At 36.4% G+C, this 25827-nt stretch overlaps 1 protein-coding gene across 1 annotated transcript; it reads right to left on the bottom strand.

The window, feature by feature from the left end:
• Positions 1 to 4336: 4336 nt before the first annotated feature.
• Positions 4337 to 25827, bottom strand: LOC139984911 (interferon-induced very large GTPase 1-like). The gene is made up of 6 exons (XM_071999039.1): positions 25658 to 25827; positions 24820 to 24853; positions 20444 to 20743; positions 18946 to 19302; positions 15316 to 15447; positions 4337 to 12214 (listed from the first exon to the last, which is right to left on the bottom strand). The coding sequence occupies exons 1-6, from the start codon at positions 25679 to 25681 to the stop codon at positions 7530 to 7532; spliced, it is 5532 nt and encodes a 1843-aa protein (XP_071855140.1). The 5' UTR covers positions 25682 to 25827; the 3' UTR covers positions 4337 to 7529.

The raw sequence follows: 25827 nt of genomic DNA, 5'->3' as shown, positions 1-25827 counted from the left end.
GCTACGTGTCTTATTGTATGAATGGCTGCGTGTCTGATGTTTGCGTGTCTCATTGTCTGATTGTCTGCGTGTCTGATTGCTCGCGTGCCTAATTGTCTGATTGCATGCTTGTCTGAGCACTTGATTGACTGCATGTCTGACTGTTTGACAATCTGCGTGTCTGACCGTCTGCGTGTGTCGAATTATCTGATGGGCTGCGTACGTGATTTTCTGACTGGCTACGTGTCTGATTGTCTGACTAGCTGCTCCGTTCTGATTGTCTAATTGTCATCGTGATTTTCTGATTAGCTGCGTGCCTGATTGTCTAACTTGCTGCATTTCTGACTGGCTGCGTGTCTTATTGTATGACTGGATGCGTGCCTGATTGTCTGCGTTTATGAATGACTGCATATCTGACTGTTTGCGAGCCCCATTTCCTGATGCGTGTGTGATTGTCTGCGTGTCTAATTGTATGATTGTTTGAGTGTATACGTGTCTAATTGTATGATTGTTTGAGTTTCTGCGTGTATGCGTAAGTGAGTTTTGGCTTCTGATTGATTGACCGACTGCGTGTGTGATTGTTCGACTGTCTGCGTATCTGACTGTCTGATTGTCTCCGTGTGTGATTGTCGTATTGTCTAGGGATGTCTGATTGTCTGCGTTCCTGATTGTCTGCGTTTCCGATTGCCTATGTTAATACTTGTCTGATCGGGTGCGTCTATGATTATCTGCGTGTCTGATTGTCTGCATGTCTGGTTGTCTGATTACCAGATTGTCGGATTGTATGATTGCCTTATTGTCTGCGTCTTCGATTGTCTGCGTCTCCGATTGTCTGATTGTCTGCTTTTCTGATTGCCTGCGTGGCTGCGTGTTAGATTGTCTGATCGTCTGCTTCACTTCGTGTCTGCGTGTTTGATTCTCTCATTGTCTGTTGTCTGATTGTTTGCGTATATGATTGTATGCGTATCAGTGTGTCTGATTGTCTGCGTGTTTGATTGTCTGCGTGACTAAATGCATGCGTGCCTAAGTGTCTGATTACATGCGCGTATTATTGTATGCCCGTCTGATTGTGTGATTGATCTGAGTGTTTGCGTGTCTGATTGTCTGCGTACGTGATTGTCTGACTGGCTGCGTGTCTTATTGTCTGACTGGCTGTGTGTCATATTGTCTGACTGCCTGCGTGCCTGTTTGTCTGCGTGTATGAATGGCTGCGGGTCTGGTTGTTTGCGAGCCTCATTTTCTGATTGTCTGCGCGTCTGATTGACTACGTCTGATTGGCTGATTGTTCTTATTCGCTGATTGTCTCATTAGCTCATTATTGTCTGCACATCTCATTAGCTGATTGTCTCATTGGCTGCGTGCCTGATTGGTTGCGCGTCTGTTTACCTGTGCGTGTGATTTGCTGCGCGTCTGATTGACTGCGCGTTTGATTGACTGCGCGTCTGCGTGATTGCTTCCTTGCTTATGTCTCATTGGGTGATTTTCTCATTAGCTGATTGTGTACTCGTCTCATTGGCTGATTGTCTCACTGGCTGATTGTCTCATTGGCTGCTTGCCTGCTCGTCTGCATGTATGATTATCTGATTGGCTGATTGTCTCATTGTCTGATTGGTGGAGTGCCTGATTGTCTGCGTATATGATTGTCTGCGTGTATTATTGTCTCATTGTTTCATTGCCTGCGTGTCTGATTGATCTAATTGACCTGATTGATCATTTAAAACAGTTTATAAGCAACAATAAATTACAAATAGTGAATGAGGTACGTAGGTGTGTACAGTGTTGCGTTACGAACCAAGCTTCCAACTGCAAACAGTTTACAAATCCATATACAAGCTAGACTGTCTAGGTGCTGGGATGGGTGCGAGACCGGAACCAGACCAAACGGACAGACTACTGAGGGCTGTTTGCAAATTTAGGAGGTATCAATGGAACTAACTCCTCGCCAGGTCCTACGGGACGAAAAGAGGGCATGGGCAGGGCCTCGGGGGGCAGTTCCCCAGGCGCTCAACCATGATTTCTTTTTTTTTTCTTTTTCTTTTGCCATTCAAAATCAACCATGTGAGAATGGAACCAAGTACACACGTGTACAATTTGGCGGTAACATGGCGCAAAGTGCACAATTTGTATGGCGCAAAGTACATATGGCGGAATAACACGGACCCTGGCACAGTACAGTTGCTTGAAAGAAACACCACGGTAATCATTTTACAATAGTCCCGGTTGTTAATTAGTGCATATATGGTGCACTGTGTCTGTTTTTTAATCTTCAAGTTTTAACTTTTCATTCCAGATTTTGAAATGCCCATCCGCAATATCTGCATGACGTATTTAAGTAATCGCTGCTGTGTTACGGTTTAATGTACATTGCAAAATTGGGAATTCCCAGAAGACAATACGAACTGACTAAACAAAGCAAACAACCGATAATTGTACAAGCTGTGTAGACAACAAACCTTGACACACTTACTGCAACGTGCAAATTAGTTGTTGGAAAGAATCTGAAATATTACACATTTATCTATATAAGATCTATGTATGGTATTTCGCAGGTGACTTACGTTTTCTCCATGAAATGAATCACAGTAGGCAGTGATCTGCTCTATGTCCATGATGCATGCATGTTCTTCTAAGGCTTTTACTATCCTTTGTTAACCTGAGGCTCTAATTGTGACAAGCTCCGAAACTTTAAATATATCATAATGGTTTCACTCTATACTCTTCAAAACTTCCATCAAATCTTAAGAATGTTATTTTCCACTCTGAATACATGGTTTGTACATTATAAACTAGTTCAAACAAGCACGTCTTGATCTCTATCGCCATGACGTTATCACTCACTCTGATATTTTCGGACACATATTTCGTAATAGCGCCATTAATTTGTAATGGTACCCCATGTCTCCGCTGTAATGATGTGCTGTTCAATTGTTCGTCCAACAGAACATTTTGCATAAAATTACACGAGAATACCGGTTGCTGCTCGAAATATATATATGATATTCTGTAACCCACCTACTCATTATTGCAGTGGGCGTGCGCGCTACAATATTGGCAATTCTGACCAAGTGAACGGTACCTACATGACTGGACGTTGAAAATTAAAGTTTCAAATATTCAATGGGCAACTTATTCTGAGCCTGGCACGGCGCTCACTAGCGCCCTCACTAATACTTATATGAATACTCCATGTTGTGTTGTCCGATCAAAAAATAACACCATGAACAAACGGAAAGTTCTTCCTATAATACTGCGAGCACTCCATGCACACTACAATACTGCGTATTTGCAAAGTACTTCCAATAATACTGCAAGCCCTCCATGCGCACTTAAATAATGCGTATTTCCAGGCAAATGCAGTTCTTGTTAAGAAGGTTTTCTTTTCCATAGTTGTTTAGTTGTCACTACTAAACCGAATTCTATTACTCATAAAAGGAGACGAGAAAGATGGCGTAAAGTTAAGAAAGGGGCAATTGCCATTACGATCACTGTTGCTATGCTGTCGATGATTCGATTTAAATTATAATACACATGAAAAGTAGACTAATCACAATCAAGAGATTCAAATCACAAAACAAATAGAAAAGATAATGTTTTATAGCTAGTAAATGTACATTTACTATCTATATGTGACAGAACGGCTTGATAATCTATCGCGTTCTTCTCCATAAATGTGCATATTTAAGAACAGAAATCTGAGTAGAAAGTTATCAATGAATATTGACAGAGCAAAGAAACTATCACGTAGGACCTCCAGGTAATTAAGTCAGGTCAATAATGTGCCACAATGTTAAATTTCTCTTGAAATACAAGGAAACACAAAACTTTATTTCATTTGTTTATTTTTCCGCAGCCAGGTGAACGATTTTACATTATTGACTACATTAATATATCACATAGTTGAGAAACTAAGGAATGTTATATAGGAAGAATCGCCGCTTACCTAACTACAGTGATTTGGCTAAACATATAAATACCGAAAATCGAGGACATACTTTGACAAGGTATCGACTGTTTAATGAAACATTTCATCTTAATCGTTGGGATTGCTTCCTTCAAGTTATCTTTTTTGTTCGCATCATTTAAAGAATATTGGGGAGTTTGGAGTTCACTGTTAGAGTCCCAGAGAAGATCATTTTCAAATTATTTGGATTGCAAAACGGTGTTGGCTATTTACATTTTGTTCTGTTAGAACTATAGTTTTTTGTTTACAAAACACGGTGTTTACACTCTGGTAAATCTAAAAAGAAGTGTTAACTTCTACAATTTACTGTGATAGAGAAAAGCGTTCAAATCTGGCTATACTCAAATGACAGATAGAAAATGTCTGAAGTTACATAACAATACTCACTTGTGTGGATTTTGTATTTACAGTGTTTATTTCCACAACAAATCCTTAAATAGTCTCTACATCTTCATTAAAAGAAAACATAAAGATATAAAGAACTATTTTTAAATTCATTTTAAAAGGTTTACAAGATTTGTAATTAGAATTACATGAACAAAATCTTTAAAGTTTGTATGTACAATTAAAATCTCTCATTGCCTTGAATTAAAGAACAATCCAAGAAAGAAGAGAAAAGAAAAGAAGAAAGAAAACAAAACATAAACAAAATATAGCAAGTAAACTCCACCAAGCCTACTTAAAATTGAAAGACAATTCATCGCTTGGAAAGAATGTTTAGAATTAACTCAACAACGAGGATCTATAAACAGTTATAATGTAATTAGCCGAAACTTTACATGCATTGAGTTACGGAGTAACCGGGATTCTTATAAGTTGCATCAGAATATGATTAAATGGTCTCTTATTGTAGCTTTATTCCATATATTGGCCTATGGAACATACGTTTTCCACACTTCCATTGCGCGTTAAATTAGGCCTATTTCAAAGAAAGGTTTCCAATATTTGGAATCGATAAACTTTCCGTTTGCTTAAACTAAGATAACCTGGTACAATCATCTCAATTTATTCTTTCATCGCTGTGCAACGCCCAGCCAACTCCGATCCACCCCACCCTATCGTCAGGCCTTTTGGTTACTTGTAGAAAATTTCCAGTCTATAGAGTATCAACACGACACATACTTGGTAATGTATGGAGTACTGATCAAAACGACGCAAAATGAATATTCTCTTCCCTATCAGAACAGCGAAGCTTTATTTGAGTATCACAGAAACTGACAAAGATGTTTAAGTCAAAGACTAAGCACCACCTTAGTGTTAACAAACAAGTTTTAAAATCATATTTTTAACAAAATCCAATTTTACTATTTAACCGAGATATATAATACATTCTTCATTATTATGACATAGCATTCAACTTCAAATAGTTCTCAGAAGGCTGTCGGCGACATGTCAATTGCTGTCAGTTGAGAATATACAATATATAATATTTACATGATTGAACATTAAAATGTATTTTCTAGTAATATAGTTATACAATACATGTTTCATATATTAAAAGAGTTATAAAAGTTTCTACCTGAGTACAAACTACTACAACTATTTTAACCTTATGTATAAAGGTGCGTTATTTTGAACTACAAGCCAGGACTAATATCTTACATGATAAATGTATGCACTGTTTCAAAATTGGCTACGTTATAGTCTTCTTAGAAGTTGAATAGGAAAATAAATATTAGTAAATAGTTACAATTTAATAGCTATTTACTTAACAAAGTTAATGAGTTAGTAAGTCTCTGAAAGAAATTTAGTCATTAACTATAATTGTTTCCATGCTTTTTGCCAACTGCATGTCTCTTAAAGAAAAAAACGGTCACTGTTATTTTCAGTTACCAGATGTTTTATAAAATATCAATGTATAGAATTGTTAAAAACTTACAAAATTGCATGTCTCTTAAAGAATAACATTAAATGCCATTTCAGTTATCAAAATGTGTTTTAAATTATAAAGCTATAACATGTTTAAAATGTTACAAAATTAACTGCTCCTGAAATTTTACTTTGAATATTTAGTCAAGAAGAAATTCCACGGTATTGCGAACAAGATCCAATGAACCTGTATTCATCTGAAAAGTTAAATATATGCATGAAAATTGAATATAATTTATTTGCAAAACAGTTTCTTGTTTGGAAATAACCAGTAGCTTTAATTTAAGTAATTATTGGTTATGTACGAATTACAAATATTTGCTTGTTTTCAAACACGTATTGCAACTGGCAAGTTTCTTGCTTGTAGTTCTCCGTGCATATTTAACTTTTATGTTTATTTTTTGTTTGACGGATACAGCGCATAACAAACGTTCATTGATCCAATGATCCGAAGTTGTATTTATATGAAAAGGAACATGTATGTATTAATAATTGAATATCATATTATAGCGATGAACGTAGACGTCTTATCACGCATGATAGCTTTGTTACAAAATCCATGTCGAATGTCACCTTGAAAAGGTTAATTTCCACACAACTTTGCCAAAGTTTACATGATTCAAGTACACAGTGGTTGTAATACATTCGACTAATTCAATTTTTAATTTAAGAAAGTCTTTAATATAATTCAACAAGAGCTTAACATAATTTGCGATAATGATATATTATTTAATAAATGTTATCAGATATATTAAATATATGTACTTGATTTGCTCACAACATCTTGTGTATCTTACATATATGCGTACCGTCTTGTACAATAACATATGCTGCTGCCTCGTTACTGTTGATTAATTAAGATGGTAGTTCTCCCTTAAACTTGTTAAAGCATCTTCGTCTTAAACTGTACCCCATTTATTTGGGACCTCTGCCGTTTTTGCGTTGTAAAACTTCGCAAAATGTATACATAAACTGTTGTTCCCATGATTTTTCAAATGCATGTCCCTTAAAGGAAACATTACCAGTTAGTTTCAGTTATCAAAATGTTTTAGGAAATATGAGCTCTATCAGTTGATGGATATTAAAATGTCAAAAATGATTAAAAACTTTCAAAGTTTACTCCTGAGGTGTACTTTATAGGAAAAAGTTAGAAGGAAATTTCACGGGATTTCGAACAAGATCCATTGAACTTGTGTTCATATGAACAGTTACATGTTTACATTAACAATATATCATATTTTAGCGAAACAGTTTTTTTTATAAATAGCCTTTATCCTTAATTTACTTAATTGTTGGTGATGTGCCAATTACAAATTGCTGTTTCATTACTTTGACCCAAGGAGCATAAACTTTCGATAATAATTTTGAAATAAATGACGAATGTAGACGTCACTGCATTATGATAACAATGTTACACAATCGGAACTCTCACATTGAAGTGTTAGCCTGGACAATGAACAATTTCACAGTGGTGCACGCTAAAATTATTTGACCAAATATCTCCTTAATTTCTTTCTCATGTTCACACCTTTTTTTTAAATTTTGGAAAATAATTAAACCAGTCTATAGCTTAAAACGGTTTGCGCAAACGATAACTTACCTAGTGATTGTTATTGGATCTGTAGAAAATGTGTAATTTACGAAGTGTTGTTTGCGTTCACAACATCTTCCGTATCTTAAACATACGTGTACCGTATTGTACTATCATCTATGCTGCTGCCTAGTTACTGTTCAGATGGTAGTTTTCCCTTATACTTTTTAAAGCATCTTCTTCTGAAACTGTACGCCATTCTATTGGGAGCTCTGCTGGCTTTGTCTTGTACAACTCCGCAAAATCATTATTAAAAGTTTGCAATACCCACTTCCAGTAAGTTATTGGAGTATCCCCTGTTATTGGGGTAATATCCCAAGAAGGATAATCAACGGTATACTCATTGTAAGGCCTATACTCCTTTGGTGGCCCTATGCGGCATCGATATCTAGTGTTGGAGGCTACTAACATTGTGCATGGCTCTGATACCAGTTTTAGTGACTTTTCGTAATGATATCCTGCTACACCTTGTGAGTAATGGAAGATAGCTGTGTGTTTATGTTCACCTTTTATTTGCATATGGCAGGGTACTTTACAGAATGGACAAATTTCCTTACACGTTCCTAAATGATCTAAGATATCACGTGCCACATCCAGCATTTTTGAATAAAGATTAGATGCTACTGACAGATCACTTAGTTTGTCTACGTTCCATCCTTTAGTAATATCTGTTTTCAAGTGTGAACTGAACATGCTGTACAACATGTTGGTAAATTCTTTAAGGTCAATTAGATTAAAATCCTCAACAGAAAAATGTATATCCTTTCCATACTTCGACAAGTAGTTGTTTTTCAGAAATGCATTTGCCCATTCCCGAAATGTTGTTGTTTGCTCCCCTCCACGTGCCGTCAGTTCAGATTTAGTCTTACGTAATGCAGATTGAACATAACCCAGAAGTTCATTGATTTTTGTATCTACGTCTCGAACCCAATATTGAGACCGTGCTGTTATTTCATTTAGAACCTTTTTGTTCAACCAATCTCTGACAAATTTATCATTGTCCTCTATAAAATCATAATACAATTTTGGATCTTTCTGAAGACAGAGCTCTTCTAAAATTCTGCCAAGCATCCGCTGTTTATTATTATAGCAATCTTTTAGCCTCATTTGTTCTAATAGATTTACATTGAAGGCGTGTAAAGTTACATTTCGCAAAACAGACATACACTCAGAATATGATCGCTTTACAGCCGCTCTAATCTTAATGGTTGCATCAACATAGCTTTTAAATTCTTCGTTTAAACAGTCCTTCTCACTTTCAAACATTCCTTGCAATGAATTGTGACTTGCATACTTTAGTTGACAATCTTTGAAAACTGTGCAAACCTCGTTCTGAACGGCACGAAGGGTACTAACCACAAATTTACTATTGACATTGCTGTGCGCTAATACATAGTACACTTCATTGAAAATAGTAACTACGTGAGCTTGTTGAAACGGTTTATCTTTCGCGTGGTTGATAATATCATCTTTGTGACAATTTACAATTTCTGATACGGCGTGTTGAACTTTGTCTAGTCCGTCCTTAGATCCCGAGAAATGTTTTCCAACCCAACTACTAACGTCCTTCCATAGCTCCTTAAGGTTCCACCTTTTTTTGTTGTCATGCATCCTGTCATTGTATTCTTTGCTATGTTCTGTACCAAGCATTAGTTTTCTTAGACTGTTATCGCAAGCCTTTTCGATATCTTCCTCAGTAATTTTGATTTTTTGGAATTCTGTATCAAGCTGTTCAACTTTCTTATCCCAAATTACGTCAAATTGTCTTTCCAATTCCTTATGATTTTCCTTCCAATAAGAAGTGGATCTTGTGTCCTTTAATCGTTCTGCCTCTTGTTTAGCCGCAATTTTCAGTTCTTCTTTTGCCCTTCTGATGAAATTTGGCAATCCTTTTTTATCGGCCTTATATTGTAATTGTATCTCTGTGGTTTCTTTGATGCTTCTTTCGAGATCTTTACCAATGTCGATTGTTTCATTTTTGATACTCTCTTGACGTCTTTTCACCTCCTCTTCGTCTGAATGCTCCTTTACGTATTGATCTATTTCCTTATTTATATCTTCGCATTTATTAGTTATTTCAATCTCCAGCCTTCTGTAAAAGTCTTCTTTCGTAGCATTCGTGATATTTCTACTATCGTAATGTGCAAATATCTCAGTTCTCATGCCGCCAATGAGTTTCTGATGCTCATTCCGGAACCTTTGGTTACTGAAGGCATCGAAACTATTTTGAAAATGGAACACGAAATCTTCTGATTTCACTGCTTTCCATACATCTTCCAACCTCCTAACAAACTTTGCCATTGTAAACTGAGGTGGGATTACCGGTTGATTTACTTTTGATTTGAAAATGGCATCTTTTAATGCGTGAATTTTATCACTATAACCAGGATTTGGAGGAGACATTAAACCCATCCATAAGCATGGGAAAAATTGCAAGTCATCCCCTTCAGCTAGCGGAAATACATCTGAAAAGTTCTGAATGTGATGTACTTTTGCCTCAGCAGCAGCAATACGAGTGGCTTTGTTGAGAGCATCCTTTATTTTAGTCATGCTACCTTTATTGTTAGCGGCAGCTGCCAAGTCACTCACTCTTTGTTGAATGATTCTGCAATTAGAAACTAATTCGACTTCATTCATTCTTATCAAGGCATGGACAACTATTTGTAAGATGCCTATCATATCTGGGCCAATGGTTTCTTGACCGATATTCAGTAAAGTAAGGTCCCCAATGCACATGACCAGTGTAGCTATTGAATTGTCAAAGGTGTGGTCGTTGAGAACAGTTCGATCTGGAGAATGCAATCCTTCAGTATCAATAATCAGAAGATACTCAAAACCAAGTTGTTTATGAAATGTCACATTCACTTCTAACAATTGTAGGTACAACCCTCGTGTGCATCTACCAGCACGTACCGGCAACTTGACACCAAACATACTATTCAACAACGTTGACTTTCCACTACTCTGGATACCAATTATAGACAAAACAAATATATTTGGGTTATTAAGCGCATTTGAGAGGTTCATTAAGACGCCTGATATCCATTTAATGGGAATGTAAGCAGTTTCTCCATCTAAGAGTTCCAATGGATATCCTGCAAGAAGTAATTTTGATGCCATGATAACCAGCGTTTCATTTTCCCCGTGACAATTTGTGTCTTGAAGGCTTGCTTCATACCAATGTCCTAACTCACGAATAAAGTGTTCGCAACTTATGTTTTTCGCACTAACCTTTTCGCTTTCTTTCAGAAGGTGCTTTTGCAACTCTTTTATTTCATTTTGTAGTTTACTGCGTTCACTGGACAAAGCTTGCTGGATAGCAGACTTTTTTTTTTGCAGTGAGGTATTCAACACGTCGATTCCCACAACTAATGGAGGAATTTCACGGGCGACCATCATTTCGATGTGAGTTTGAAAAAAGGACATGAAGTAATGCAAGAGATCTTCTTCATCAAACAAAACTGTTTGCAAGTTTTCCAAAAATATTTTCATTTTTGCAGATAAACCCTTTTCTCTTTGTTCTCGCCTCAAGTCACGTTTAGTTTTTTCCTTTGCTTCAAACTGATTTGCAACAGTTTGTTCCCCAACACACAAAGGTTTCTTATCAGCTTCGACCCATTTGACCCATTCGTCTTGTAATTGTAAATATAATTTTTTCACTTCCTCAATGGAATCCTGTATCGGGAAGGAGGATTGCAGCAATTTTTTTGCTCTCTTATAGGAATCGTTGTCCTGATCCACATTTATTGTATTACAGCAAAAGCTTCGCCAGTCTTCAATTGAACAGTAATCCGCACGACTTGTGCAATTGCAGTATTGTACAATCTTCTTACAAATGATTTTTGCAAGCTCTGTTTCATTACGTTCTACGCCGAAATCAACACTATCATCGTTTTCATCGATTATGAGTGTCTTACTCTTATTGTTGAGCTGTTTCTTACGTTTTTGGATGCCTATTTTTGCTTTTTGTGCAATCAAATGTATCACAAAAACATTTTTGAATCTTTCCTTTATATCATCAATTGCTGTCTCGTAGCATACCAAGTTGCGTTTATCTACCAATATGAATATAGCATTAGCTATACTGCACAAAAATTCACTTTCTGTAGTAAATTCTTTGGAATCACCTCTCAGATTCAACAATAATGTAACTTCTTTCAACAAGTCTTCTTTTCTGCCGCAAATTGGCAGATACCATTGAGCTTCTACAGATCCAGAACAATGGTAAACGTACTCTTTTTCATCTTTAAAAGACAGAAAATATCGAAAGGTTTCATTACCTTGAGCTCTACCAATTGCATTATTTAATACAGATGATTTGGAGATTGGAATATCACCGAATCTAATGAATGCAGTGGTAAACACAGGCTCACTTACCATACGTTTCTCTGGTGCAAGAGATGTTTCATTTTCTTTCCATTTTTTTACAACACGACTTAGTGCCCAAGTAAGAAGCTCTGGTTTTGCGTCATCTCTTACCCTAGGTAATAAGACTGGCACGGCAAGTTGACAAGATGCAAATTTCTCCAGCAAATGCTGTCTTAAATGATTATCGGAACAATGAAGAATTGCATATATGAAATCTCTTGCACTTCCTTCAATGTGGAGATTCTCTTTCCATGTAATCCTACTGTCTAGTGAGGTTAGCTTACTCATAAACAGAAAAAGTAAATCTTTTGTTTCAATCTGTGAATCGTCGGTTGGGAAAAGCCGTACCTCTGTTGCTTCTTTCATGGTAAGTTTGCGAGGAAAATATTTCTTGAGACCGACTTCATCCAAGTATTGTAAGAAGTCTTCTTCAGAATCTCTATCATCTACGGACAAAAGGCAACAAAACCTATATATATGACACGCACGTCCATCAATTTTATACATTTATATCTGACCAATGAAAGTGGAACATTTGTTAAGCATCCTGTCAAAATGTGCATGTTATAAATACATTAATTTAAATGATGGTAGGTTTTGCACTTGTAGAAGCATCTGTGGAAGAACAAAAATAAGGCTATACAAAACACTGGTAATACCTGTCCTACTATTGGATGCGATACCTGGAAAATGAATAAGGGGGATGAAAAGAAAAGCGATATCTTTCACAACAAATGCCTCAGGAGAGTGCTACGGATAAGATGGCAAGAACGGGTCAGCACAAAGGAACTGCTAAAGAGAGCAAACTGGGACCATTTAGCATCGAAATTAAGAAAGGAAGATGGAAATTCATTGGGCATATATTGCGCCAAAATCCAAAACAACGACGTCAACATCAGCATGACTTGGGCACTAGAGGGCAGGAGAGAGATAGGGCGACCAAAAACAACATGGCACAGGACAGTAGACAAAGAGAGAGAGAGAGGGCTGTTTGGCGATCCTGAAATGAGGCCAGAACGAACGCAGCTGCCGACCAAGATGAATGGAGACGCTATGCGGAGGCCTTATTTGCCTCTAGACAAGCAGACGACATGAGGTGAGAAGTTTTGCATAAGAAAAGCGTGCTGGCATACATGCGAGTTGAGAACACTCAGTGGTCTATATTTTTTCTCTGTCAAATGTACTAACCAATCTGTCGAAGAAATCACAATTATGAAACATCACATTAGGTGGATCCCTTTCAAATGCAACTGTAGAATGAAAAGTAGAATAAACAGTGGCGTAGGAAGGTACTTTTGAGTGGGGGCTGATGAGTGATGGCCGTCAAAGGGGAGGGGTTCTAAGGGGAGGGGGTGGCTAACTGATCATGATAACTGCCATGCGTAGAACGCCAATCAGCCACATTCGTTGGAGAAGCCGACTTCCTTATAAAGTATTGCATACTTCACGTGGTTATCCAAAACATTCTCTCTTGGGGTCTACAAAAGAGAAGCAATGCCATGTTTAATATCTAAGCTTTATTGTCTGATATCAATTCAAATATGAAACGAAAACAAAGTTCCGCTCCCGCAGTATACATAAATCCGCGATAAATGATTTGGCGGGCCCGCGAGATCGCGCTCAATACTGTTCCTTGTCTGTTGGACGAGCCATGCTGTTGTCTAGATCAGGTACGTTTGGCCCTAATGACGTTAATAGAGACTAACTTTGCAATCTCTTATTTATTGCACTGGCGAGGCTACAATGCGATAACTCTCGAAAACCGTTTGTGAAAGCTATAAGACATGCCAGTAATAGTCTGATTTAATACGCGTATATATTCAATTTAATACGATAATATATCATGCGGTGTTTGTTCCATATAGCTTGCCATACCTACACTTTACTATGCTGTAATGTATACGAAGTTTACGTACAAGGATAATACTAGCAGCCCAACTGTACTGTATAGGTCTAATTTATAGTAGTGTACTTGTAGAAGCTTACTTAGTACTAGTATCGCGAATGTTTTGTTTTTGCTTTTCTAGACATTTTTTAAAGTTCAATACAAAGGGATAATACGTTAATAGTTGTACAGTATTTTCTCACTCTTTCAATAATAAAAAGAGGACTTTCAACAAAGTAAAAGGATTGGTAAGAGAGCAAAAGTTCGCTCACAAAATCGTTATTAACTATTTTGTGTTGTGAGATTCAAATTAATCACCGGTTTGGCGGTTTCACGTTTACTTTAATGCAGCTAATGTTTTCATTAATAAAGCTCCAGTAGCATATATATGGGATTGCATTTACCTGCAATGAAGAATGTAGGTCCTTTTCCATAGCTACCAATTGAAAATTACATCCAATATTTAGTTGCCGTTATTCAACATAACACCAATCATATATATGAAGAATGTGATGTAGGCTATCTGTCTATCGTGATTCAGTAAAACATCGTCAGATCACCCTTGCATTTCCTTCTATGACAGGTGCACAAGTACAGCATCATACTTATGTATACCGACTGTATGTACATTTTATGTATATTGGCTGTGTGTACATTTCACTACAAAGCACAAAGAGCCTTAGATGCCAGTTAGTTTCACCAAGGAGGATATAAAAGGAGAGCCTCCTTGGTTGCACAAGCTGCATAATTTATTTACACTTCATTGATTCCACACAATAGATCCAAGCAGATGTAGCTGTATATTTGATCTTTTGGTCAACAGGGAGAAAAATTAACTGTGACAGTCAGCTGCCATATTGGGAGAAATGGGGGGGGGGTTGATGTCACTTTACTTGGCTAGCTTTTGTCCAAGATTTCCTAGAGGCCAAGATTCGCTATGTCTTTTTCTATGACGATGATGCTGGTGGCGTTGATGACGACGATGAAGGTGATGATGACGAGGGTGATTGTGTGGTTGGTGGAGGTAGTGATGATGATGCTGGTGTGATGGTGGTCGTAACGGTGATAATGATGATGATGATGATGATGATGATGATGATGATGATGATGATGATGATGATGATGATGTTGATGACGACGATGATGAAGGTGATGATGACGAGGGTGATTGTGTGGTTGGTGGAGGTAGTGATGATGATGCTGGTGTGATGGTGGTCGTAACGGTGATGATGATGATGATGATGATGATGATGATGATGATGATGATGATGATGATGATGATGATGATGATGATGATGATGATGATGATGATGATGATGATGATGATGATGATGATGATGATGATGATGATGATGATGATGATGATGATGATGATGATGATGATGATGATGATGATGATGATGATGATGATGATGATGATGATGATGATGATGATGATGATGATGATGATGATGATGATGATGATGATGATGATGATGAAATATCAGTGCGAAATATCAGTGAGAAATATCAGAAATATCATACACAGCCATTATAACCGTAATGAGCGATCCCTTTAATTGTTATTTCGGTTTTGTTTTCAGGAATTAGAGAAAACTCGGACACGTTCTCTCCGTTTGTTAATTCGTAGAAGCTCAGATATCTCTTCATCGTTTAACTTACCTTCCTCGCTTAGACTCTGGTTGACAATACGGGGATGAAAGACTTCTTCCATTTCTTCTTGCAATATAGTCGTTTCGGTTCTCGTTTGAGTAAGGGATGTTGTAATAGCAATTGTTCGACGTAAACTTGCATCTGAAAAGAGAAGCGATTGAAGGAAATACTACTGATTGGTGAGAAAATTCATAACTGTATATTATAGGAGGTTAAACAGGGTTCTATAATCGTTATGTTTTTTTGATAGTACGAAAATGAATTTGCATGACTTGCAGGTGGGTGTTGACAAGACCATAACTACACTTCAGTGAAGCGAGATCGATTTTATTTTAAAATGAAGCTGTTGAGGCTGAAACATTCCAATGTATATATAATTAGCATATCTGAAATACTAATTCAGATACCTCGTATTCAACTTCAGATATCTCGAATTCAATTTCAGATACCTTGAATTCAGTTTGAGATATCTCGAATTCACTTTCAGATAGCTCGCATTGAAGTTGAGATATCTGAAATAGAATTTTAGATATCTCGAATTTAATCTAAGATATCTGAAATAGAATTTTAGATATCTCGAATTTAATTTTAGACATCTGAAATAGAATTTCAGATATATCGAAATACAAAAGAATTTGAGATATCTGAAATAGAATATCAGATATCTCGTATTCAATTTTAGATATCTCGTATTCAATTTTAGATATCTCGAATTCATTTTCAGATACCATGAATTCAATTTTAGATACCTCGAATCTTATTTCAGATATCTCGAATTTAATTTTAGATGTCTAAATTCAATTGCAGATATCTCGAATTTAATTTTAGATATCTCGAATATACTTTCATATCTGAAATTCTATTTCAGATATCTCAATATCAATTTCAGATATCGCGGAATCCATTTTAGATATCCCGAATTAAATTTCAGATATATTAAATAGAATTTTCAAATTACCAAAGAATTAAAGATATCTGAAATTGTATTTTATATATCTGGAATTCTAATTAAGATATCTCGCTTTCAATTTCAGACATCTGAAATAAAATTTCAGATATTTTGAATTAAACTTTAGGTATCTGAAATATCTCGAATTCAATTTCAGATATCTCGAATATAATTTTAGATATCTGAAATAGAATTTTAGATACCTTGAATTTAAATTTATATATCTGAAATAGATTGTCAGATATCTGAAATAGAATTTTTGATATCTGAAGTAGAATTTTAGATATATGAAATATACTTTTTCGAATATAATTATAGATATCTGAAATATAATTTTGATATCTCGAATTTAACTTTAATACTTTCGAATATAATTTTAGACTTCTCGAATTTAATTCTAGATATTTGAAAAAGAATTTTAGATATCTCGAATAAGAAACAATACCAGATATATAAAAGTACCGTTTTAATGTTAAAATGGCTTTCTATACGCGCGTTTACAACACAACCGGAAGGTAAATATAACAGAGACCGAGTCGCACCTCAGGATATACACCAAAGGACATTATTTTCTTCTAAAAAGGGTAATAAAATCATTTTACAAAAGATCTTGGCCTATGATTGTGATGAGGAATAATCATGAAACGCACGTGACAGTAAATATAATGATATGAATACTAATCATAAATTCATTAAAGATATATTTGGGGACGGACTAAGCTAAGCCTATCCTGACCTTTGGCCTAAGCTTCAATGTGTAATTCTCAAAGTATAAACATTGCATATTTTGCAATTCAGTTGATAGCTCAGTGGCGGATACAGAGGGTATGGGTCACCCTCTATAACAGAACGAACAAAATTAGAATCGTGTAGAAGATACGTTAAGCTATATATATATTTGTCGTTTACCTCCATTTCATTTAACAAAGTTTCTTCAAAGTATCTTATTTGAGATCCGGCTTTAGGAATCAAAAATGATTTCGAGTTAGTTAGCATCATGTTTTATCTCTAGAGTAAGGCAAATATGTCACCAAAAACAGATCTAGTATTGTTCGATACAGGTTACAAACGCCTACAGTGGAATTACGACCTTCCTTACAGGTTTCGAACCACTGGACATACAATCAGCGTCCATAGCCTAGTGGCTAGGGTGTGCGCATATAGAGCGGGAGGCCCGGGTTCGAATCCCGGTGGAGGCTGGAGTTTTTTTCACTGTTCTTGATATTCCAACTCATTACGATTTTCAATTATATAGCAACCTTAAGTCGGGTTGTAACCAAACTTGGTATAAAATTGTCGGTTAATAGCTGTTACATGTATGCCTAATTTTGTGGTACCACCTGGTCCAGAAAAGTTTTGGGCTGGTTGGGCCCAAAAATGATTTCCATCTCAAATGCATTTTGGGACACATTCTTTGGGCCCGAATTCGTGGAGCCCATTATTTTTGCGAACGTTTGACCACATTTTCTTTGAAACCAACTAGCTGGTATATGTAGGCTATCTGGGCCCAAAAATCCACGGCCCAATATTGTTCCGGGTAGGCCCAAATTTTATTTCCAAAAAAGCTTTTGGGACACATCCTTTGGGCCCGAATTTGTAAAACCCAATATTTATGGGACCCATTGTGCCCACATTTTTGATGGTTCAATGTTTGGGGCAAATATATTTTGGCGCCACTTTGTCTGAGCCACATATTTGCAACGCGTCAACCGATGGTGGCGGTCCACTTAGATAGTAACTGCTACAGGTCCGTCACTCAGAGCAACACCCCCGCCCACCTCCACCCCTTTTCTAAAATCCTGGATCCGCCCCTCATTGGATTCCATTCGAACATCAGTTTCAAACAATGAATGATCGATACATTGTGATTTGTCTAATGAGTTACTAATTGCTAAGGTTATAAAGGGACCTATTTTACATGGGAAACAATACAGATGCAATGGCTTAGTCCAAACTTTAAACCAGTTGGACGTACATCAGGTGTAAAATGTTCTTCTTGCTCTCAAAAACATTATTTCAATATTGTTCCACCTCTAAATTAAAGTTGTTATATCTCAAAATGTAAACACCTGGAGATATAACATATTGAAATTGTATTAAAGCAAAACTGTTTACAATTTCAATATGAACTGGACTGAAGTGAGGATCAAATATCAATCTCGCGAACTATTGTGAAATTGCATTCGATACGCTAGTCGTAACAAGTCTAGCATTTGTATCTACCTCCTTGACAAAAGTCAGAAGATATTATTTATATGAGAACTATAGATTAAACCGTTCTACTTGCACATTCTCTACATGTTTGCCCATCTCTGCTTTATATAATGATTAAGCAGTTATAGTGGTAAACACGTGACAATTTGTCAGTATTATAAATAGGATGTCTCTGTCGGCCTCTTTACAATGTAATACAGAAGTATCGTAAAGACCTTTTCACTAGTTCCGAAGGTATGTATCAAGGTACACTTCAAAAAATGCCGATTGTAGCGGTAACGAAACAAAGTCAATCAACATCTATAATAGATTAAAGTCTTACCCTTTATTTTAGACAAATACACTTAGATTTTCATGATGTCAATTAACCATTTAAGTTATCTATTGACTATCGTGCCGTTGTTATTCTCAAAAAGTTCGAGGGCGATTGATGAAGATAAAGAGAAAATATCAGTTCACCGTACAAATTCACTTACTGTTTGTAGTCAACTGCTGTTTGGCGTTCTCAAATTCCTCAGCATCGTAAGAAAGTTTTATTGACAATCTTTCTGATTGAAAGTCTTTCCTATTCGTATCACTTATTGCGTTTTCATACACAGCCATTAATCTTCTAAGAAGTTCCCTTGACTCAATGTATTCTTTTAGTTTGTCTAGTTCTTCCACAGAAGATACCTTTAAGCAGATAACCAGACTGCCCTCTTTACAATCTACGAAATGTATTCCCTGGTCCCGCCGGAAGACAGATTTAATGGCACGTTTTCTTGAGAGCATGAATGTCTTAAAGCTAGAACATGCAATGGTTGGGTTGTAGTTATTAACCCTAACGTGAACATCTGCAGAAAACAATAAAAACTTATAATAGATAATATAAATGTTTCGTCATAAAATTAATTTAACTTACGTTATATTACTACTTTTAGATAAGAATGAATTTATAAGATCAAAGATGTATGTTGTCATACTTTCACTAGATGATATCTATGTTACAAGTACTTTCTCGTCACTATCACAAATGGGGGTCTATTAAAACCCAAAGCAAAATTTATTGTTACGCATATTAAACAACATACTGCATGAAAAGTGTCTTACTACGTACCACGATAAAACAATAATCTCAGTCAAGTAGATAAAAATCAACATGTGTCATCGTTGCTGACAAATACCATGTTGAAGGTTCTTCCTCTATCTTACAACATTTAATTACAGACAAGTGGACAATCTATGGAGATGGAAGTCTCATCTCCAAAGTGGTGTATATTTAAACCATAATGTCCTCACTTTGGAGGCAATTTGTCTCCATACCAACATCAAGTTGAAAATACATGAAGTTCACTGACTTCACGCTCGAAACTTTCATTCAAACAGTCATTTCTACATATATCGGTCTGTGACTTGGTCGTATCTTTCACAGGACCATCGACGTTTAACATTAATTTGCAATGTAAACTGAGGCCGATATCCCACATTGTTTTGGCTATTTATGCATTTTGCTATGCGTGTAATTGGCAAAGTCTTGTTTTGGGGTTATTGATATAATTTGGCCTATAACTTCACAAGATATGAACACATTTGTAATGAACAATATATTAATAACCGGCCTACTTAATAAAAATTACCAACTACGGAATTTCTGTTACTCATCAAGAACAAGCGTGTTTGTTTTCAGTTGTCACACTTTCTGTATACAGAACATTGACTTTCTAGTGAATGATGACACTCGGTTTCATAAAAGTTAAACTGGATAGCCAACTTACTGTATACCTTCTGACAAGGTTGTGACTACAAATTTTATACATACTAATCGGAACAATACGTTATGGCAACTGTTTGTGAGAATTGATAAGTGGGCACCATATTATCATTCAGTGAGAGCCGTGGACGAAAATAGCGAAACTAATGTTGTACAATTATTACAATGGTCGTGACTTTATCAATCAGAGCATAAATTGAAAGATAAAAAGAAACTAAAATTACCAGGGCATTTTGAAATGTGATTGAAGTCCTCAATAATTCTTTGAAGGGTTGACAGACCATTCTCTTTAAAAGCATCCAGTAGCTGTGTTGTGTCATTTCTTGTGAAGATACCCTCTCTACGGCACTCAAGTAGGAAATAATGTTGGGGATTGTTGCTATCCCTGATCTGCGCTAATGAACTAGTCATATTGAAATATTTACATAATATCTCGACTTTAGGTATGTCTAGGGAATACTGTAAATTGTCAATCATGTCGAGATAGTCGAATGTCATTTCGATGCCATGTGGTTCGTCAATAACTGAAATGAAAACAGAGATTTAAACTATTAACGAGAGAAATCATTCCCAAGCTTATCATCGAACCCAAAAAATAACATACATATAACAGAACTGTAGTAGAGTCCAGCACATCTGAATCTAAGTCAGATTCCAGCAAATCCGGGTCCAAAACAAGTCTGAATCAGAGGCAGGCTGAGTGCAGACAAGTTCGAGTCTAGGAAACCAGAGTGCGAGTCGAGTCTGAGTCCAGGCTATGAACTACAAACACTATCGTGATTTTACTCACCTATTACAGTATGCTTACATGCCGATAGCGACGACATACTTCGGACGGAACCTTCGGCCGAACAAACACCTAGTCCTATTCCCACCTGCATACAAGGTCTAGATGATTATGACTTTACTTAAGCCTATGCTATCTGCCAGACCTATGTCTACTCCATTATTACTCCTAAGCTATTAGAAGTAGATTTAGCGTATATACATTTCGGGAAAGTTGCTGTGGCGATCTAGCAGTGTAGTTTACTACGATACTAGGCCTAGCCTCTAAGTCTCCATATGACTGGTCATTCCTAGCTTGGTGCAATAGCCTAACCTTTACCTTTAACTAAAGCTTTCAAATGACTCAATATGTTTTCCTGGTATCTTTAGCTGATAGACTGTCACAATTTTGAACACAATAATTCTGCTCTGTGTCCAAACGAGAGAGTTCTAATTATTTCAGTTATAGGCTAAGGTTAACTTAACAGCTAGTTTTACCAACGGGAACGGCACCTAATTTCTTGCATATGGTCCAGCCTATATCTTCAAAAATCAGCAAAAAATTATATGCAGAAGTACCCATAGCACAAACATTAGCCAGGCCTTCCCAATGTTGCAGATGACAAGCTGAATATCGCAGACCAAACGAAGCAGTAAAAGATTTGCTTTTCTCTGTCCTATATTTCAATATACAATTCAATATATAAATTTATAAATAGGATAAGTAGTACATATAATTACAGTGATAAGTTAGAGGTCAAAATTGAAAATATGAAAGTATACTAAAGATATCAATATTGAATATTAAAATACCTAAGATGATTATAACTAGGGTTCTAAAACTCCATTTTGGGTAAAAAGTGCAGCTCTATAATTGAAGGAATTTCTAAAAAGTGTGATTCTAAAACTTGGAGTGAGTTGAGGATTTCTTAAATTGTATTTTGTATTATTGCACAGAGAGGTAAGTTCACAATGTAGAGGATGATTTTCGCAGGCAAGTATATGTTTGGCAAGTCTAACAAAATTATTTCGGGCTGCAACATTAACCTTACTCACAAGAATATCACAGTCTAAGCAAAATATATTTGCGCAATATTTTAGGAAACTCTTAATCCTCTTCTTGTCTCTAGCATGTTTGAAGTGGTACCACACTGGAACTGCATAAATAATATGCGGTAATATGGGAGCATTAAACGCCTACTCACGTGTGTCAATGAGTAATATGGGAGCATTAAACGCCTACTCATGTGTGTCAATGAGAAATTTGGGAGCAATATATGTTAATGTTGAAACAATATAACATACTTTAAATAAGCTCCTTGAAATATGGATAGTAAATGTTAACTTATGATCAATGCAGACTCGTATGTACATTGTGTGGCGATTGCGTTCTACATAATGAACCATGAATCTTCGTTTTCTCCTCCTTTGTTTCGATCAAGCCTCCATGTTCAAAAGAGGCAATAGGGTTTTAGGTATGATCAAGAGGAACTTCAGTTTTCTGAAAGAGAACATCGTAGTTAGGCTTTATAAGCAGTTGGTTAGGCCTCATCTGGAGTATGCTGTGCAGGCTTGGAACCCTTATTTTGCTAAGGATAAGGAAGTACTTGAAAAGGTCCAGAGGAGGGCTACTAGGATGATTAGTTCCTTAAAGAGGGTTCCTTATTATAGGTGGTTACAACTGTTGAATCTCACCACACTGGAGCTTAGGAGGTTACGTGGGGACTTGATCCAGGTTTTCAAGATTGTGTATGGTTTCGACAATTTATCCTTTACCGACTTTTTCAAGTTTTGCTAACAGTAGTTGTACCAGAGGTCATTGTCTTAAACTCCAAAAGTCGCATAGTAGGATTAATATTCGGAATAACTATTTTTCTAATAGGGTTGTGAATGAGTGGAATCGTTTGCCTGAGAAAGTTGTACTTGCTAGTAGTGTCAATGGGTTTAAGAATGCTTTGGACAAGCACTTTAAGCATTGTAATCGGGTCTGAGTGTTTGTGTCTTCAGTTTTTTCCCTCTCTCTATAGGGTCCTTGATGGGGACTTAAGTGTCCCTCCTGATCCTTTTTTCTACTAAACTAAACTATGTTTAAATATTATTTTTTTATTTCTTCGGAGTAAATTTTTCTCCCCACATATATTACAACTTTGGTAATAAAGTGTTGATAGTCACATTGATTTTTGCGATGTGTACGTTTAGATATGTTACAAGATATTTCAGTGTCTTCAGCATATTTAACAACATAGCAGTTCGAATCTGAACGTATTTCATCTGTTTATATAGTAAATAATAGGGCTGATAGGGGACCTCCCTGTGGAACGCCAACTTTAATTTCGGATGTAGAGGAATACCCTTTCTGTAATTTCATTCGCCTGGACCAGCCACTCAGTGAATAAGCCAGTTTTTGTCGATAAATCTACACAAATCATTGATGAGGCGGTTTGGTAACACTGTGTTAAAGCACAAGAAAAATCTAGAAATAACTCTTTGTATACTGCTGTGTCTTTCTGATTGAATCCTGACACAATACCATGGACAAGGATCATTACTGCGTCAGAACAGGAAACCCCCTTTCTGTATGCAAATTGGTTCTGATCGCAACGTGTAATGATCGACTGCATTATGTACGGGAGGAATATTTTCTGCATACAATTGAACCCAATACTCGAAATACCAATTGGTCGATAATCACTTACAGACAAAGGGCAACTTGTTTTTGGCACAGGTGAAGTTTGGATGTGGTTTTGATCAATACTTCATTAAAAATTACAGTAAAAACACCAGCTATCTCATCACAACAGTACTTGTATACCCACCATGGGATAGTTTCAAATCCTGAAGCAATTCCATGTTTAACAAGTCCACACTGTTTTCTGACTTTTTGGGGATTTATAGTTTACATGCTGCTCAGACTTTAATCTTTACATGTTTTAAAATACTATTGAGGACGATTCATGTAACCAGAAATAATCCATCCAAATCTGAATGGTTTTGTAGGTTTTAAGCGGTTTAATCAACAGAGAAATTTCATGATGACTAAATGAAATATATTAGATTAAACCTGTAGCTTCAGTTACATCAGCTACCTCCTGCTTAGAGTCATCTTAGTCAATATAGCAAAATGCAAATGAGTACATTTATCAAAATGTTGACATTCTAAAGGAAAGCATATTTCTCAGAAACCTCCTGCAGGCATGAACTACAATGAATGTTGTAGAATTCGATGTACAAGCACTTTTGTCAAAACAGTTCAATGATATGAAATTTACGTCCATCAAACCTTTTCATCTCTTCTTGTTTTCTCCCGTCCCTTGCATAGCCACCGCATTACCACACTAACTCATAGAATGCCGCAAAAGAGAAAAACAGTATTCCCCTATCAGGTTTAAAAAACAGATACTTTCTATATCATGTCGAATATGCGGAAGTATGAGCACGTATAGAGTGGAAGGGATTTTCGGGTCTGTTATGCTACCCACAAAATATAACCTTTGGAACTTTCAAACTTAACTGTCCATTCTCCAGCACATCGATCGGAAAGGTTACCACCGTTCGCAGTTAAAATAACCAAAAATGCAATTGATAAAGGGAAAGATAACAATCAAGTGAGCAGCAAAAACGAACAAATGCAGACATTATGATTTAACGTAGAATTAAATATCGGGTCTTTGTATTAAGCCCCCACTCCCCTCCCTACTTACTGTTATTGTTTCTTCGAAAAGGTTTTCTTTTCCCTGCAGATGTAATGTAATATACATTTATAACCTATATAGATATAGTCACTTACAGAGGGATCCTTCCGATGCTTTGATTCATTTGAAAAAAAAAAACTTACCATGACTCTCCCGCCTGCCTAAGGAAGGTTCAATCTGAAAATAAAATCCAACACATAAACCATCAATCACTGAGCCGTCCCACTAATAGAAAGTTGAGTTATGACAGCCACCAATGGTTAGTTAGGAGAATGTTATATTCTTACCCATTACTAGTATTTCCATTTATATTTGTTCCCCGTTAAAAGTTAATAAATTACCATAAGTTATACCGTCCCCTTTCGTTTAAATTGAGTGAGATGAAATGGAGTAAATTTTTGTAACGTGACAATTAGCAAGGCAGTTTGCCCAAAAAGCACAAATAGATCGAAGATAACCACTGGTAGGAACTACATTGGTTGGAATCTCCCGTACTGTTCGGTACGAATGAAATTCACTATTTAACGATCATCCTGTACATTCTGGATTCTTACTATTAAGAATTAAGAATGTGATTAATTACACACTTTGAGCGACATGATCATGCGAGGGGATTCCATTTGCTAATGATCATGTTAGTTCCTGTCCACTTGTCCAGGAATTTGCCTACCAACATATGAATATGTATTAATATTATAGTCAACCTGTCTAGAACAGAATCCAAGTTCTATCCCGTATCTAGTTTCAAACAACAAAGTTTAACAAGTCAACCACTTCATTGCAGGTCGAATCTGATCACTTTCAGTGTTATATCTGACTCGAATCATGGACTCGAGACACTATTCTTTCTCAATAGACAGACTCGACGAATGTGTTCAACTTACTTAACTCCTGAAATGTATCTACTCGATTTTTAACTCTTTTAAACAATGCAATTCAAGCATGACGTCTTCCAAATTACAATGTAATCCCAAAACTTACCTCTTCACTTGCCCCGTCCGCCATTGCTTGACGTTGATCATATGTAGTTGAAATCTGTAGCTTTACTTTGTTCTCAGCAAACAACAGGTCCTGTGGATCATTTCATACACTACCTTACACTGTTACATATCATGCTTGTGTCGCAGTTATATAAGGTTATACCTATCGAA

This window comes from Apostichopus japonicus, chromosome 17 (assembly GCF_037975245.1).
Source record: "Apostichopus japonicus isolate 1M-3 chromosome 17, ASM3797524v1, whole genome shotgun sequence".
NCBI classification, from domain to species: domain Eukaryota; kingdom Metazoa; phylum Echinodermata; class Holothuroidea; order Aspidochirotida; family Stichopodidae; genus Apostichopus; species Apostichopus japonicus.
The sequence above is the reverse complement of the archived record's forward strand: the minus strand, read 5'-3'. Positions and strand labels throughout refer to the sequence as shown.